General features: G+C 41.9%; 1 protein-coding gene across 3 annotated transcripts in view; it reads left to right on the top strand.

The window, feature by feature from the left end:
* ARMC8 (armadillo repeat containing 8) overlaps positions 1 to 14,719 on the top strand; it is a 60,979-nt gene that overhangs the window by 22,450 nt on the left and 23,810 nt on the right. For 2 of the 3 annotated variants that reach the window (XM_005489565.4, XM_005489563.4), the window contains 4 exons: positions 3,350 to 3,492; positions 3,589 to 3,686; positions 11,007 to 11,099; positions 14,349 to 14,408. In XM_005489565.4, coding sequence (XP_005489622.2) covers positions 3,350 to 3,492; positions 3,589 to 3,686; positions 11,007 to 11,099; positions 14,349 to 14,408 — 394 coding nt within the window. The remainder of the gene's footprint in view (positions 1 to 3,349; positions 3,493 to 3,588; positions 3,687 to 11,006; positions 11,100 to 14,348; positions 14,409 to 14,719) is intronic. The other variant, XM_005489564.4, reaches the window with a different exon arrangement.

The following is a 14,719-nucleotide window of genomic DNA, read 5'->3' as shown; positions in this document are numbered from 1 at the left end:
CTTGCCAGGTGTTTCAGGAACTTGAGACATTTGTGTGACAACTTGTGAATGGGCTGGAATGTGAAAAAGGGCATTTCTGTTCTTTGTAACTGTGAGGTTGGTGCTCAGACTGGATTGGGAAGTTTAAACCATGCACATGTATGTTATGTTGTGGAACTCTGGTGCATCACACCCAACTCAGTCATCATTAAAGGAAAGAGGAAGCTGAGCTCTCTTCCTTGCTAAGCCACCGGAGTTCTCTTGTGTTCAGCAGCTGCTTCCTTTGGAAGTTTTCTACTTTAAAATAATCCATGGTTTTCCCAGGTGTGATCATGTCTCAGCTGACCCCATTTCTGTTTCTTGGCATGGTTGTTCATGGAGTCCATTGGAGTGTCTCTCTGGATGGATTTCCTGTCCTTCCTCATTTCCTGGATATCATTCCTGACACTTGAGAAAAAAAGCTTTAATCATTTAATTGCCCTTAGAAGGGCAGAAGTTGTATTTTATATAAATGTAAGTGGAAATTATCTGAAGAAGCCTTATAGAAGTTTGAAAAAATTACTAATCTAAATACTAATCTAAATCGAAATATCTAATCTAAAAATACTAATCTGAATCTAAATACTGCATTTTAAACCAGTAGAAAATGCTTGTGAAGATGTTGTAAGATCCTTCCATCAGGTTTATTTAATTTCCTGTTTGTTGTAATGAGCTTTTCTGCAGGACCACAGGCTGAAGAGTGTCAACAAGAGCATTAGTACCTTTAGAGAACCTTTTCTGTGTATTTGTGCTTTTGTTTTCCCCTGAAGCACACAAAAGTGTGTTGTGGTGCTTCTAGCACAGCTTTGTTCCAGTGTTTCTGCTGCTTTGGAATCCAGAGGCTGGCTGATAAGGGATCCAGGTTATGCAGGGACACTGTGTTCTTAGGACTTGTGAACTATGAAAAAATACCTTAATCTTGTTTTTCAGATTCCAAAATCCAAGTTATAACTGCCCTTCTGTCCCCTGCATATAAATGCCATTTTTCTTCTTTTTTATCCTGATGATATTGATGTAAAGGAGTAATGCATTACAGCTTTGCTGAATTTGTCCAGGCTAGAGCTTGGGAACAACAAACCAGTCCAGGATGTTCCCTTGGAAAATAGAAGGATGTGGATCTTTGTCTTTAATGCTTGACAGTACTTTATAAAGTATATATAAATGCTTGACAGTACTTCATAAAATATATATTATACTTAATTAAGTTTTATCTTTAGTGACTGCATGGATTCTCCTCACTTTAAACTTTTGGTAATTTTATAGTTTGTCATGGGAGTACCTAATTTTCAGTGTTACTTGGTGTCAGTTCTGTCTTCTAAAGACAGAAATAGAAAATATTACAATATACATGTCTAGCTCTGTGGAACACCTGATCTGAACCTCAGAGTTATTTTAAAGATGTAGAAAAGGATATTATTAGTATTTCAGAAACTTATTGTATGCAAAATGGGAACTTAAATTTTGATCTTCACTAATTATAAACTTTAGGTAAGGCTTTCTATTTTAAGCATATTAGACTTGAGATTGTAGTTGATGTGTTTAATTTTTGCTCTTTAAGAGAAGCAGAACTGTAACATTTGTCCCACTTGTGGGGTGTTAATGGGAAAGAAAATAGCAATTACTTTGCTTGGAAGAGAAAAGCCTTCAGAATTTAATGTGCTTTTGAATTTTTTAAAAATCCTTTTGGGGAAAGAAGTCTTTTTAGGACATGATATTGAGGGGTTGGAATGTGTCCAGGGAAGGGAATGGAGCTGGGGAAGGGGCTGGAGCACCAGAGAGGCTGGGAAGGGGCTCAGCCTGGAGCAAAGGGGGCTCAGGGGGGACCTTGTGGCTCTGCACAACCCCTGACATGAGGGGACAGCTGGGGGTGGTCCCTCCCAGGGAACAGGGACAGGAGGAGAGGGAACAGCCTCAAGCTGTGCCAGGAAGGTTCAGGTTGGGAAAATTCCTCCTGGAAAAGCTTGCCCAGCCCTGGCACAGCTGCCTGGGGCACTGGTGGTGGAGTCCCCATCCCTGCAGGGATTTAAAAATTGTGTGGATGTGGCATCTGGGGACACGGGGCAGTGGTGGCCTTGGCAGTGCTGGGTTAATGGTTGGACTTGATGATCTGAGAGGACTTTTCCAACTTTAATGATTCTGTGGTTCTGTGACTGAACATTTCTGCATACAAACAACAGGTTATTTGTTCAAGGCCCTGATAATGAGAGAAGGCCATTGGTGTGGTCTGTACAGGGAAGACACAGAGCAGGTCTTCATGACTTTCTAGTGAAAATGGAAAGAAATACTCTTGCATTGCTGAATTTCTAAATTGGCCTCTAGGTTATTGAAAGCTATTTTTAAAAAGGTTATTGCTACTGTCATGTTTTAATTAGTAATTAGATCAATATTTACCAACACATACAGCAGAGGAGTCAGCCAGGGTTAGAACAGTAGATGAGATTGTGCTTTCCACGCAGGAACTCAATATTCTCTTCTTTTCCAGGATGAATTTTAGCCAGGATCTCTCACTATGTTTGTACATCACCACAGAAGCTTTTGTTTCTTGTCATTACCTAGTCTAGAGGGCAGAGAAAAAAAAAATCATGTGTCTGTAAAGAAGTAATGGTAGTGCAAAGTTACCTGATTCCACAGGATTGAGGGAGCGCTGTTTTTCCTTAGTGATGATTTTGCATACCACTGATGATGTATTTTGCTTCTTGATACTGTAGAAAGAATCCAAATTGATTGGGACCCAAATGACACTATTGGCAAGATGTGCTTTAGGCTTGCAGTGATCCTGTTTAGCTCCAATGCAGCTGCCTTTCTGCACATACAACTTTCCTGGGCTTGCTTTGTTTATGTGATCATTTCTCAGTGTTCTGAACTCAGATTACCCTCAGCCCACCCCATGCTTGCTCTTGGTGATGGAGTTACTTTGCAGTTGTGACCCAGAAGAAATCACTGCCAAAGATAACCATCCCCACAATGGTAATCAGGTGTTAAGGCTCCCTTTCCACCAGCCTCAAACTGCAAACTCATTTCCTTTAGCTGAAATTTGGGATCTCCCTGACTGACCCATCCTGGATGTCAGTACTGTGACAGTACCTTTTTAAGAAAGAGATTGTAGCAATTGATTTTTTTGCTTGGTTTTTTTCTACACCAAGTAAAAGTTGTGTAGGAACACACAGTGTGAAAAGGTTGTGAATGAAGTGTTACTCTACTCTCTTAGTCAGTCTTCATCTTTCTATTAAGGTTTTCATCCTCTTTACATAGCAGAATTCAGATTATTTTCTTTTAGACTGAAATTTTCTCTTCCATATGAATTTTCCTCTAAAAATACTTGTATTTGCAGGTTGCTGTATTTACTCCAGCAAGAGACCTCAAGCACAGAGCTGAGAACAGAATGTGCAGTGGTCCTGGGCAGCCTTGCCATGGGGACAGAGAACAATGTCAAATCCCTCCTAGACTGCCATATTATCCCAGCCTTATTGCAAGGTACCCTCCCTTAATGGATCTGTGTCAGTAAATGTTCCTAAAGTACTGAAATGAACAGATACTGACACTGAATGCTTGATGTGCCCATTTTTACAGGATTGCTCTCGCCAGATTTGAAGTTTATTGAAGCTTGCCTGCGATGTCTGCGCACCATTTTCATCAGTCCTGTAACTCCAGAGGATCTGCTGTACACAGTAAGTTGTAAGCAGATTATTATGTCTTTTTAAAGGCTGTGGAGAGGGTGGGAGTGAAAAATCTTGTTGTCTGGAGTAGTAATAAGGCCTTGTTTGAGCCAACAGCATTAGCACTTCTCACCTGCCTTTAAGGCATTTGGCGTCTCTAACATTTATGGCTGGTGTGATATCAGCTGGTCACCAGCATAGCCCACTGATAAAGAGAATACCTACATGTCCAGACTTGGGTGCAGTCTTAAGGAGGAAAAACTGTCTCTAAATGGTATTTAGAGGTCCTATTATCAGAGCTAAGCTGGCAACAGTTACTTTCTGAAAGTTAGTTTTATCCAGTCCTCCCTCTCCAGCTGGGGAGAGGACTTTCTCAGTTTTTGTACTTCCAGTGGAAAAGCTTCACCTCTAAAATGTCTCTGCTCTTAGCTGGTATATGTGTGATTTGCATTTAAGTGACAGGAGGATAGAAAATGTGCCTCTCCACTTGCTGTAGTCCTGAGTTTCTCCTGGAGATGTGCCAGCAGGGCTGTTGGTGACTGGGCAGAGCCCTCTCTGAAGGCACTGCTGTCTCTGGGGTTTGCCCAAACCCAGGCACTGCCTCTTATTGGGAAGGAGGGGCAAGGAGAGCTCAGCAGCTTCCCTTGTCCTGGTGTAAGGTGAGCCATGGAATGAAAGCTGTAGTGGTCCAGCAATCTCTTCCTGCTTGGAAAATGGAGCATTGCCTCAGTCTGGGGGAGGTCACAGGGCAGCTCCAGCTTCTCAGGGTAACTGGGCACCCACAATGAGCACCACTCTGGTCCCACTCACTGGGAGCTGTTGTTTGCTGAGGAAGTCTTGATGCTTACAGAGAAGGGCACAGCTGGCCTCTCATGTCTTACTTTCTCTACAGTTTGGCTGTTAATAGTCAACAGATTTTCTTCATTATCTTTTGTCTCTTTGTTATGCACTGCTGCAATAACTGTTTTGTTCTCTATTCATTTTTCCAATGAGTTTTTACATTTTCATTTCAGACACAGGTAGGAAACTTGTTTTCTATGGACTCAATCTTACCATACACCTATTCTGAATTTCATCTGCCAGCTAGTCCATCTCAGCAAGTCAGCTTGCATTTAGTGTCTATAGACAATCAGCCAGCTTTGTCCTCCACTGTTCACTGCCTTTTTTCCAGGTGTTTGGTGATTGTTTAGCATGGAAAATCTCAATGCATATGCATTGTATGTGTGAACACCAAAGGCACCTCTCCAGAGTGATCCAAGGGCTTCCTCTTTGTGTCTTTCTTTGGCTTCACTCCATGCTCCCAGATTCCCCCAAATCAGCCTCTAAGAGTTGATAAGTGCAGAGGCATCTGCTTCCTGCCCTCAGCATGCAGAGAGGAGTTTAAGATGACTCCATTAACAATCCATATCTCTTCCTGGGCATCAGTGCTCAATAGGGACTTTTAATTGCTCTCTGTCTGGAGGGTTTGATGTGTTGAAGGGAGAGGAAGGGGTAGAAAAATGGACAGAAATGGGAAGGAACCAGCATTAGCATGGAAATAACCACTGCCATGGGAACAATATGCCTGAGGCCTGGATTTGGTGTTTCATGCTTTGCTTTCTCAGCTGCACTGCAATGACATCAACTGCTCCCCCAGTCCTTCTTCAGGCAAATGGGATGTCCTGGAATTAACCATAACTACAGGAAATGATCATTTAGTGAGGGGTCCTTGCTCCTTTGTTCACCTGTAAAACCCATTTTCCCATTTCCCATTCCAGTTAGACACCTCAAAGTAAAGTATTTTATGATTATACTTAAAGTCCTATTTCTGCAAATCCTTTTTTTCCCTTCTCTTGTGGGAATACCCAGAGCCATGCTCTGAAAAGAGCTGAATACAGATCCTTTGATAAGATGATTTTCTTATCTCTTGGAAGGTACAACCCAGCCCACACTGCTGCAAGCTGTGTTTCACAAGGCAGCAATTGAGACATTGGCTTTGCAATTAAAGGAGTAATTATGGGCCTAATGAACACTTCATGGTAGACATTCCAACGGTGAGAACATGAGGAAGAATTCCAAGTTCCCATTTAGCCACCCTGCTCCCTCTTTGTTTCTGGTCCCAGCAGCTCCAGGAGACTGTCACCATCTCTGTGCAGCTGCAGCACTTGAAGGTCTCTCAAGTTCTGCCCTTTTCAGGTCCTGTTTTGAAAGGTAGGAGACCAAGTTTGTCAATGGCTTTTCATTCCAGCCCAGCAGTTCTGGAAAAAGCTTCTGGAAAGTTGGATCTTGAGTTGTGTCTAACATGGAAACTTCCCCAGAATTTTTCATGATTGGACTGCGGAGAGAGGATGCTCTCTCTCAAACTTTGGGCAGGACTGTTTCCAAGACAAGGTGTTGGGAGTTAGCTTAACATCTCCAAGAGTGCTGCAGTCATTCTAGAGGTTTCAGAAGACCTCTCAGTTAAAATCCAGGATATACAATTGCTTTAAAGAATACAGCTTAAAACATCCCTTTCTGTTTGTAACAGGTGCACATCACCCACAGTATTGGGAATATTTCTCCCAGCAGAAGTGCTGGGTGTCAGAACTGCACCTTTCCTCTTGAGCCTTTCCTTATGGACAGATGCCTGAAGGATAAATTGCTGCCAGTTTTGTGTGATTAATTCTGTTCAGTTCCAAGGATAAAATAGTTCTTCAGAGGTGGAACCATTTGGGCAGTTTCCTGTAGAAACTTAGGGTTTGTACTGAGAAAATGTGCAGATCCATCCATTGAGCTGGATGAACACTGAGCTCTCAGAGCAGGCTTTTAGGGTCTGATGCTGAGCTGTGACACAAAATTACATCCAGACCTGCAGTGCCAGAGGAATCCTTGTTAATGGAGGCCTCCTGCACAGGCAGCATGCAGGCTTTGGTGCTGAGACCCATGCAGTGACTGTGCTGCACTTGGAAATGAGGGATGACATGGAGTTCAGGGGGAGAGATCTGTTGAGGTGCAGACATATGTTCAGACTTCTTTAAATTCCAAGATTGTTGTGCATGCAAACCAGCCAGTTCACCATAGCTGGGTGTGTTTTGGCTTGCTGAGTAGATGGAAGCACTAAGACAGATCCAGTTTGACCAAGTTTCTGTTACTTCAACTCCTGATACCTTATCGATAACAAAGGAATGGCAGAAAATGTTTCCAGCCCGTGAAAGCATTCTGCGTATTTCCTGACAGATGTTCTCAGTTGTGATTCTATTTTCCATCCTCAGTGGGACCCAGATACAATTCCAGTGGGAGCCTGCTGTCTGTGGCTGCAGTGCTGGCCTTGCAGGAGGAGGTGCATTCCCTGCTGGGAGTCCTGTCCTTAGAGGAGTTTGGAGAGTGAAGGCACTGCAGCAGGATGAGACTCTGTCTGTAGAGAGTGAGGAAGCAGTTTGAGAAGTCTCAGTCTTTAGAAATATGATGAGTGAAAGGCATTCCTGCTTCCTGGGCAGGTTTGGGATGAAAAACCTGACGTCACTTGGTATTGGCCAGGCTTGGTAAAGGGAGGAGGCACACCTGAGAGGATCAGGATATCTTAGAGTGATTAATAACCAGGTGTTTAATGAGCAATGAGCCTGCACTGCCAAGTGTGCACGTGCTCCACCACAGCTCAGTGAGCCACAGTTCCTAAGGCAGGAATCTGGGTCAGCCTCTCATGCCTTATTCCTTCTTTCCTTCTGGCTGTTTGTGGTGGCTGAGCCAGAAGCAAGGCTGAATGTTCTTCAGTCCAAGCTGCTTCCTAAAAATGAGAGTTGTAAAAGAACCAGTTTTAGCTTATAGAGCTTGAATTCAAATTATTTAGGTGGATAGAAGCATTTCAGTTCTCTGACTTGGGGAAAAAGAAGAGCAACCCTCAATTGAAAAGAAATGTTTTAAGAATAGGTCTTTACAAATTTTATGTAAAAAGGAGTATGAAGAAATTGAGTATTTGGATCCAAGCAGGGAGGTATAACTGTTAATTCTCTCTGAGTTCTGTTTGTATGGACAATAATTTTGTTACAATATATATGATATAGATGTATTTGTCCTAAATTGCCTGGAGCTACTTTGTTAGCAGACAACATTTTAATGCATTTGTTAATCTCATTGTTTTAACTGTAGCTAATGAGTGTAGACTCCATCTCACTAGGGTTGCTAGGAAGAGTCTTTGTTACTTAGATACCAATAGTGAATAAAAGTGAAATTATGTAGCCTCACATTGACACCTAATCACTGTTTGCATTTAGTTGGAAGTCACTTATGTCCACACATCCCTTAGTTCTTTCTAGGTTCTTCTCTGACCAACATGCCAAAATTGTTTTACAAGTTGGATATTTTAGCACAATTGTAGAGTAGAATGAACAATTTTCTTAAAAACACATTAATGAAGCCCTCTTGGAACTTTCCAAGAGTTCTTTAATCTTTTCATACTCACAACACTTCAGATTTGATGGAACATAATGAGAAAGTGTATAAAAAATGTCTATAAGAGTTGCTTCTTAACTGTATAGTCCAGATTATCTAATAATACACATTTTTGTGTATTGGCAGAATTTCAGGTGACTGTCACTGTGTTGTTTACAAGGATTCATTAACTCTTATATCATATGTACAGTGACATTGTTGGAGTAACAGTAGCACCACAAGCACCCTGCCACAATATCTGGTGGCAGAACAGCCCTATCTTATAAATGCTAAATGGTTTTCATCATCCAATATGGAAACCTTCCCCTCCAGGGGGAGGATCATGGAGGCACTGGATCATAGTGCCATACTGGTCAGTAAAACAGAAAACACCATGTGCCATTTCATTCCCATTTCTGTAGCTCTCTTGTAGAGCTTCCCAACAGTTTGAGGTTCAATTTCTGTCCACTTAGATCTTTACCAAAAATCTCTGATCTATAAACTGCAGCTGGAATACTCCTGTGATCAATACTCCTGTGATCAATGCTGTTGGATTTTTAGGTGAAATGGACCATTGCACAAGGATGTCACTGGTGAGGATGTGAAATAAGTGTTTGTTGGTTCCTTCCCTGCTCTTAGATAGAGATGGAGAGATGTTGCACATTCATCTGTGTGGATTAAAAGAGTTTACTGAATAATTATTTTATTCAAAGATGTGCTGCTTTAATAGTTGCAGTTTGAATCCTTTGAAATAATTCAGGTTTCATAGCCAGGGATTTCCCTGCAGGAGATTGCAGGTCTTGCATCTTACAATTTGAAGCTCCTTTGTTAAAGCATTATCGCCTGTGAGTCCTGGTGTCTTTCTTCTGTCTCCCTTTCCTCCTGGCTTCTCAATGGTTGTGCTTCAGGGGAACTTTGTAACTGAGCAGCCTCTTAGCTCTGATTGTGATGTTGTGTTGAACCTGATGGGGGCTTGATGCCTTCAGCTGCTGAAGATTTGCAGAGAAGGACAAGAATCTGTTTTAATGGGTCAAATGCAGTAAAAGACAGAGGAATCCTGGATGTGTTCTCAGTTGGTGTTGCTTTCCTTCAGGGAGGTTGGGAACAGGCAGCCCAGAGAGGGTGTGGGGTCTCCATCACTGTAGGTATTCCAGTCTGGAGTGCTGTGCCCTGTGCTCTGGGATGGCCCTGCTGGAGCAGGGAGGTGGGACCAGGTGGCTGTTGGGCTCTTCCAGCCTGACCATTCTGGGATTCAGTGTCCCCTATTGCACTGCAAGCAAACCAGTCCCTTGCTGGCCTTTGGGTTCTCAAGTTTGCCTCTGGGCTCTGTGTAAAGGCAGATCAGATGGAGCTGCTGTTGGCCAAACCCTGAAAACGTTGCTTGAAATAGGTAGTCCCTTGGTCTTCCTATGCACATAAACCTGAAATGACCATGGATATATGGCTGGTGTATCTGGGAGAAAGTAATTTATAAGTAACTTTCTCTCTGTAGAATGCTGAGATGCCAAATGAGGCTGTTGCATGTTGATCCTTTCCAGTTGGTGAGAAACAAGCAGTAGAAACAAGCTGAGTTTATGCTCAGTGTGTTTCTTGGCTCTCTTGTCCTATTGTTTTCTGTAGAGAATAGGAGGGCTGGATTGTCAGCAGCAAAGCTTCCTAAAATAAGTATGATAATTGTGTATATACATAAGTAAAAGATATTAAATAAATACTGCAAAGCTTTGTATAATCTCAAATATTTTTGCAAACAGGGGAGACTGGCACATGTTTATTTTGACAATACTAAAAAGTGGTGGGAAATTTCCCAGGTAGTTGGAAAGTAAAACTTCTCATAACCAGGGTGTCTGTGTGAAGATACAGTCACTGAGCAGTCAGGCTGCTGCTGCTTTCAGTGCTCTCACTGGAGCTGAGGTGCAGGAAAGTTTTGCTCTGATTTCAATTCATCTCTCTCTAAATCAGAGGGTTGTAATTCATCATTGTGCAGGTAAAACAGAGTCTGATTTAGATTTTTTGGGCCAATATAGCACATGTGTTTTGGAAAGGAAGGCTCATTCAATCTTTCCCTTTGCTCAGCTCCCTTTATCTCATGGAAGTAATTTAGTTTATCCCTTTCCAAACTAAAATACCCATTGTTTCTTTTAATATAACCATAGTTCCTGCCACTAAAATGTGCTGGCAAAAGTAACTGAAAGCTTTTGAACATTATGGTTTTGGACCTTACCACAGAGATAAATAACTGGATGTCTTTGAAGAAGAGAACTTGCCACAGAATCATGGAAAAGTTTTAAAGATCATCTCATTGCAACCCCCTGCCTTGGCTTAGGGAACCTCCCACTGAAGTGTAAAGGTTTTCTTTTGCTGATTTATTTGGGATTCTCTGTCACCAGTGTCACACACACTGGCAGTGTCTATAGTGTGTGTTTGACTGCCAGACAAAGGACACGATGAGTCAGTTCCAGGGGACTGTGGCCTGTCCAGGATGGGCACATTTTAGTGTTCCCTCCCTGCTCCCTTGGACTCAGCTGGGAGAAGAGCTGAGTCTGCCACACTGCCCACGACAGCACCAAGGCAGCTCCTGGACTAATCCCTGTCAGTGGTCATGTTTGATTTTGGTATGTTCCCCCCCCCCCCCCCCCCCGTTCTTTTATTGGTTTTGTCCCAAATGTTGTGGAGGTAAATTGCAGAAGTCTTATTCCTGTTATTCCTATTTTTTCCAATTGCACTGACCTTTGATTTATTTTCCATGCGGATTTGGCTCAGAACTGTCACTCATGCCTTCAGCTTTTAATGAACTGCTTTTAATGATCTTGTTCTGTATCCATAAAAGTTTTGGTGGAAGGAAGAACACTGAGTGCAGAATCAGGAGTGCTCCTTTAAGTAACAAACTCCAAAGAAGCTGTGCTGAAATCCAGTGTTAACACTCTCTTCTTTTCTCCTTGTTTGCAGGATGGTACAGTTATCTCCCACCTCATGGCACTGCTCAGTAGGTCTCCATACACACAAGAATACATATGTCAGATCTTCTCCCACTGCTGCAAAGTAAGAAAGACAATTCATGTTCTCCATGCAACTTGTGTTTGTGGCCTGCAAGAACTGTGTGTGTGCTGCCTTTTGTGGCAGGAATTTTGAGCCAGTAATGACTGAGCTAGTACTGCTCTGCATTTGGTACAGATTTATTGGGGTGGATAGATGCTGCTCTGCAGTACAAGAGAAGATGCAGTTATGGGGGGTTTATAGGCTTTGGCTGCTAAACAAAGCCAGCAGTCTGGGCAAGCATCAGTCTTCACTTTAAACACTATAAATCTTGGAACACTTCTGGTTTTCCTCTGAAGGTCTGAGGATAGTGTGAGCATCTCTTTGCAGAGGTTGTGCAGCTGCTTTCACCTGTTTTAAACACAGGGACTGTTCTGTACGAGGTGCTGTTGGTTGAGAGGAAAAGAAATGCTGTTCTCAGCTGAGCTGTATCACCACAGGTTCATCCAGATACATGTTCATTCCTGCTATGTAATGCAATTCTGTTGATATGAGAGAACTGATTTAAAACCAGCTGCAACCCCACCCCAAACATAGTTTTTTGTCTTTCCCTTCCCCCATTCCAAGTTTCCCCACAGCACTGATTTTTATTGTTGCAGTTTTTGGGGAGTTACTGTACCAGTGAGTTATACAATAACTGTATCAAAATAATTCAGGGTAGGAAATGAGCTTTTTACAGCATCTTCCCTTTTTAGTAACAGTTTAAAGAATCACAGATTGTGTATTAACAAATGAGAAAGTTCCTAAGTTTATGAGTTTATAAGTATTTACCTTGAAAAATATCATTCTACCTTATCACTTACAATGAGTCCTCTGGAACTGTGAATTGTTCCTTTGTTGAGTATCTGTGTTCTTCTGCCTTGACTGTTACTTATGTATACTCATCCCTTTGCATTCCCTCTGCTATGTGAAACTGAGAATTGAAAATTGTCCATTTAGTGGGATATAAAGATAGAACTCTGCTAATATTTAGGGAACTCTTTAAAGAAAACATGAAGACAAAACCCTACACTGGACCATGGAAGTTCACATATATACCTAATAGTGGAAAAAAATTTGGTATTTAAGGAACGAAAATGGAGCAGTGAGGCACCTCCTGTTTAAGTGGCCCTTGAAAGTCTCCTTAACAGGCTGAGAAGTTTGAACAGGTGAAAAATGAGGCCATGTTGGCCTACAAGAAAAATAACCCAGGGCTAATTATGGGATGGTAAAATAGTTGGTTTATACAATCAGGGGTTGGCTCTGGGAATATAAACTCTGTTGGCTGAGAGAGAACAGAAAACAATTATTGTCATCTTTTTCCAAAGGAGTTATTTCCTTGCAGCTCCAGCAATTCCTGGTGGCTTGCATTTCTGAAATGTTGTTTACAGTGCAAATGCACAGTCACTTCACAAGTGAGAAAGGTCTTCTGAACTCACAATTCCATTTTGAGTGCCTCCTCCAACCCCAAATTTCTCTCAAATTTTAAAGTGAATGTCTGGAAAAAATCAGGTTTTTGGAAATAAGTTATTGGCTGTGTAAACAGAGAGAAACCAGGCTGCACAAGAAAGACAGGGTAATGGGTATGAGTGTGAGGAAATGGTTGCATTTGCAGAATAAACAGCTGCATAACAAAGAAAAATATTTGAGGTTGAGTAAACAGATCATCACAAATGTTAAATTGATCAAGAACTCATTCTCTTGCTCAAGCAAATGCAGCTGTTCAGCAAAAATCTGAAATGTCCCCTTCTGTTTTGTTTAGCTTTGGGGTTTCAGGTTTATAATGTCAGTGATTGTATTTTCAGACAGAGCAAAATGCACCTAATACAATGAAGATACATTTGCAGAGGATTTTCTCACTTCAATGAAGAGGCAAAGTACATTCTTATAATTAAAAAAATTATATATATATATACTGAAAGTTTCAGCATTCACTGCATTTAAATGACAACTCCATCTTCCTCCAAAAGGCTTTGAGAGGGAGAACCTTTCTTACTTTTTCCCCTGAGGCAATAAGTTGCTATAAATAAACCTTTGTATTTAGGTAAGGCTTAGCATATGTTCTAAGAGGCATTGATGCTTTTATTTCTCATTTTCCTCATCATAGTAGATGTATTAATTGAACTAACAGTGACTTATCACAGCTCCTGCCCTCCCTGTCCCTGCACTGTTCTCAGCTCACATCTGTAGCCATTTCTTTCTCTGCCTTTCCAGCATTTTTGTTGGTTTCTCAGGTTTCTGCCTTGTCCTCTTCCCTTTCCCCTGGAAAGCTCAGACCAGTTCTCTAGAGCTAGGAAGTCCCTCATTTGGGTTCCTAGCATATTGCTGCTGCTTTCTGCTTTTGCTGCTTCTCCCTGCACATTCAGAGTTAAAATCAATGGGGGGGAGCCTTGCCCTGGAGAAGAGCCATCCTGAGCAAGGGAAGTGTTGATTTGCAGGGGAGCAGATGCAGTTCTTAGCATACAGAGCCAGGATTCTATCAACATAGAAGCAAATGAGTAAACTGAAATCAGGCTGATGTACCTGGGATGTGAAAGTGCAAGTCAAAATTAACTTTTTAAGAGTCTCTCTGTCTCAGTTCATTTGTTTTTAGAGCAAGTGGTGTGAGCAGGTAGAATTTCTTGTTTTAGGAAGGGTCCAGGATAAAGCCTGTAATCAAGGCAGCTTCCTCCAGGCCTTCTTTTGTTGGGTGACCTTAGGCTGCTGCTGGATCCCTACCCAAGGGACAAAGGCACTTAGTACCTGCTTGTCATTGTGGAATGAGTTGTTACATTGTGTTACCCTAATGTTTCCTTGAAAATTGGCATTTCATGATGGACAATTGTGCAAGAAGTGATGTTTATTCCTGAAATATGTCAGTCATTTGTATTTGGAGAACAAGGTCGTTGTCAGAGGAGTGGAACTCTGTACCCAAGGTGGAACAAAACCAGGCAGCCTTGCTGTTAAATTGGGTCCTGAACTGCTTGGAAATGCTTCATCATATTCTCAAGTTTTCACCTTCATATTTGCAGCTGTCCCTCTTTATGGATTAGTGCTTCCCTGGTTGTGCTGGTTGGTGCAAACACCATGTGTACAGACAAAATGTTTCCACTTGTGCAACTCAGATACACCCAGGTGTCACCTCTGTACAGGCATCTGCCCTGCTTGCACAGAATCTGCCACCTGCATCCCATGGAGGAGTCACTAATACTTGGGAATTACTAAATCTAGGGCAGTATGATTTCTTCTACTTTAAACTCACTCATTTTTTCACATATTTCAATATCTGTTCTTCAGCTCCACCACTGGCATAGCTGCGGCTTTAACTCATTGCCTCAGCCACTTCTGTGTGCCAATGTAAGTGGTTTTCCTCCTTCAACCATGCTGTTTTAATTGCATTTTTTGGTAGAAAGCTCTTGGTGGCAGTAGCAGCTGAAGCATCTCTTAAAGCACCAGATATGTTACATCTGAAAGTAATTTTATGCTTTTTTCTTAGAGGTAAGAGATACTCTAAAAATGTTCTTTTGACTGTGAGAGGAATCTGATTTCAGCTGTATCTCAGATTTGAAGATAATGTGTCATAGATGCCTACCAGAGTGTAAGAGTGCCATTTACTCAGCCAGGTTTGAACTAGAGATTAAGGAGTGAAGAGACTTTCTTCACTTGCA

Source organism: Zonotrichia albicollis, chromosome 9 (genome assembly GCF_047830755.1).
Source record: "Zonotrichia albicollis isolate bZonAlb1 chromosome 9, bZonAlb1.hap1, whole genome shotgun sequence".
Taxonomy (NCBI): domain Eukaryota; kingdom Metazoa; phylum Chordata; class Aves; order Passeriformes; family Passerellidae; genus Zonotrichia; species Zonotrichia albicollis.
The sequence above is the reverse complement of the archived record's forward strand: the minus strand, read 5'-3'. Positions and strand labels throughout refer to the sequence as shown.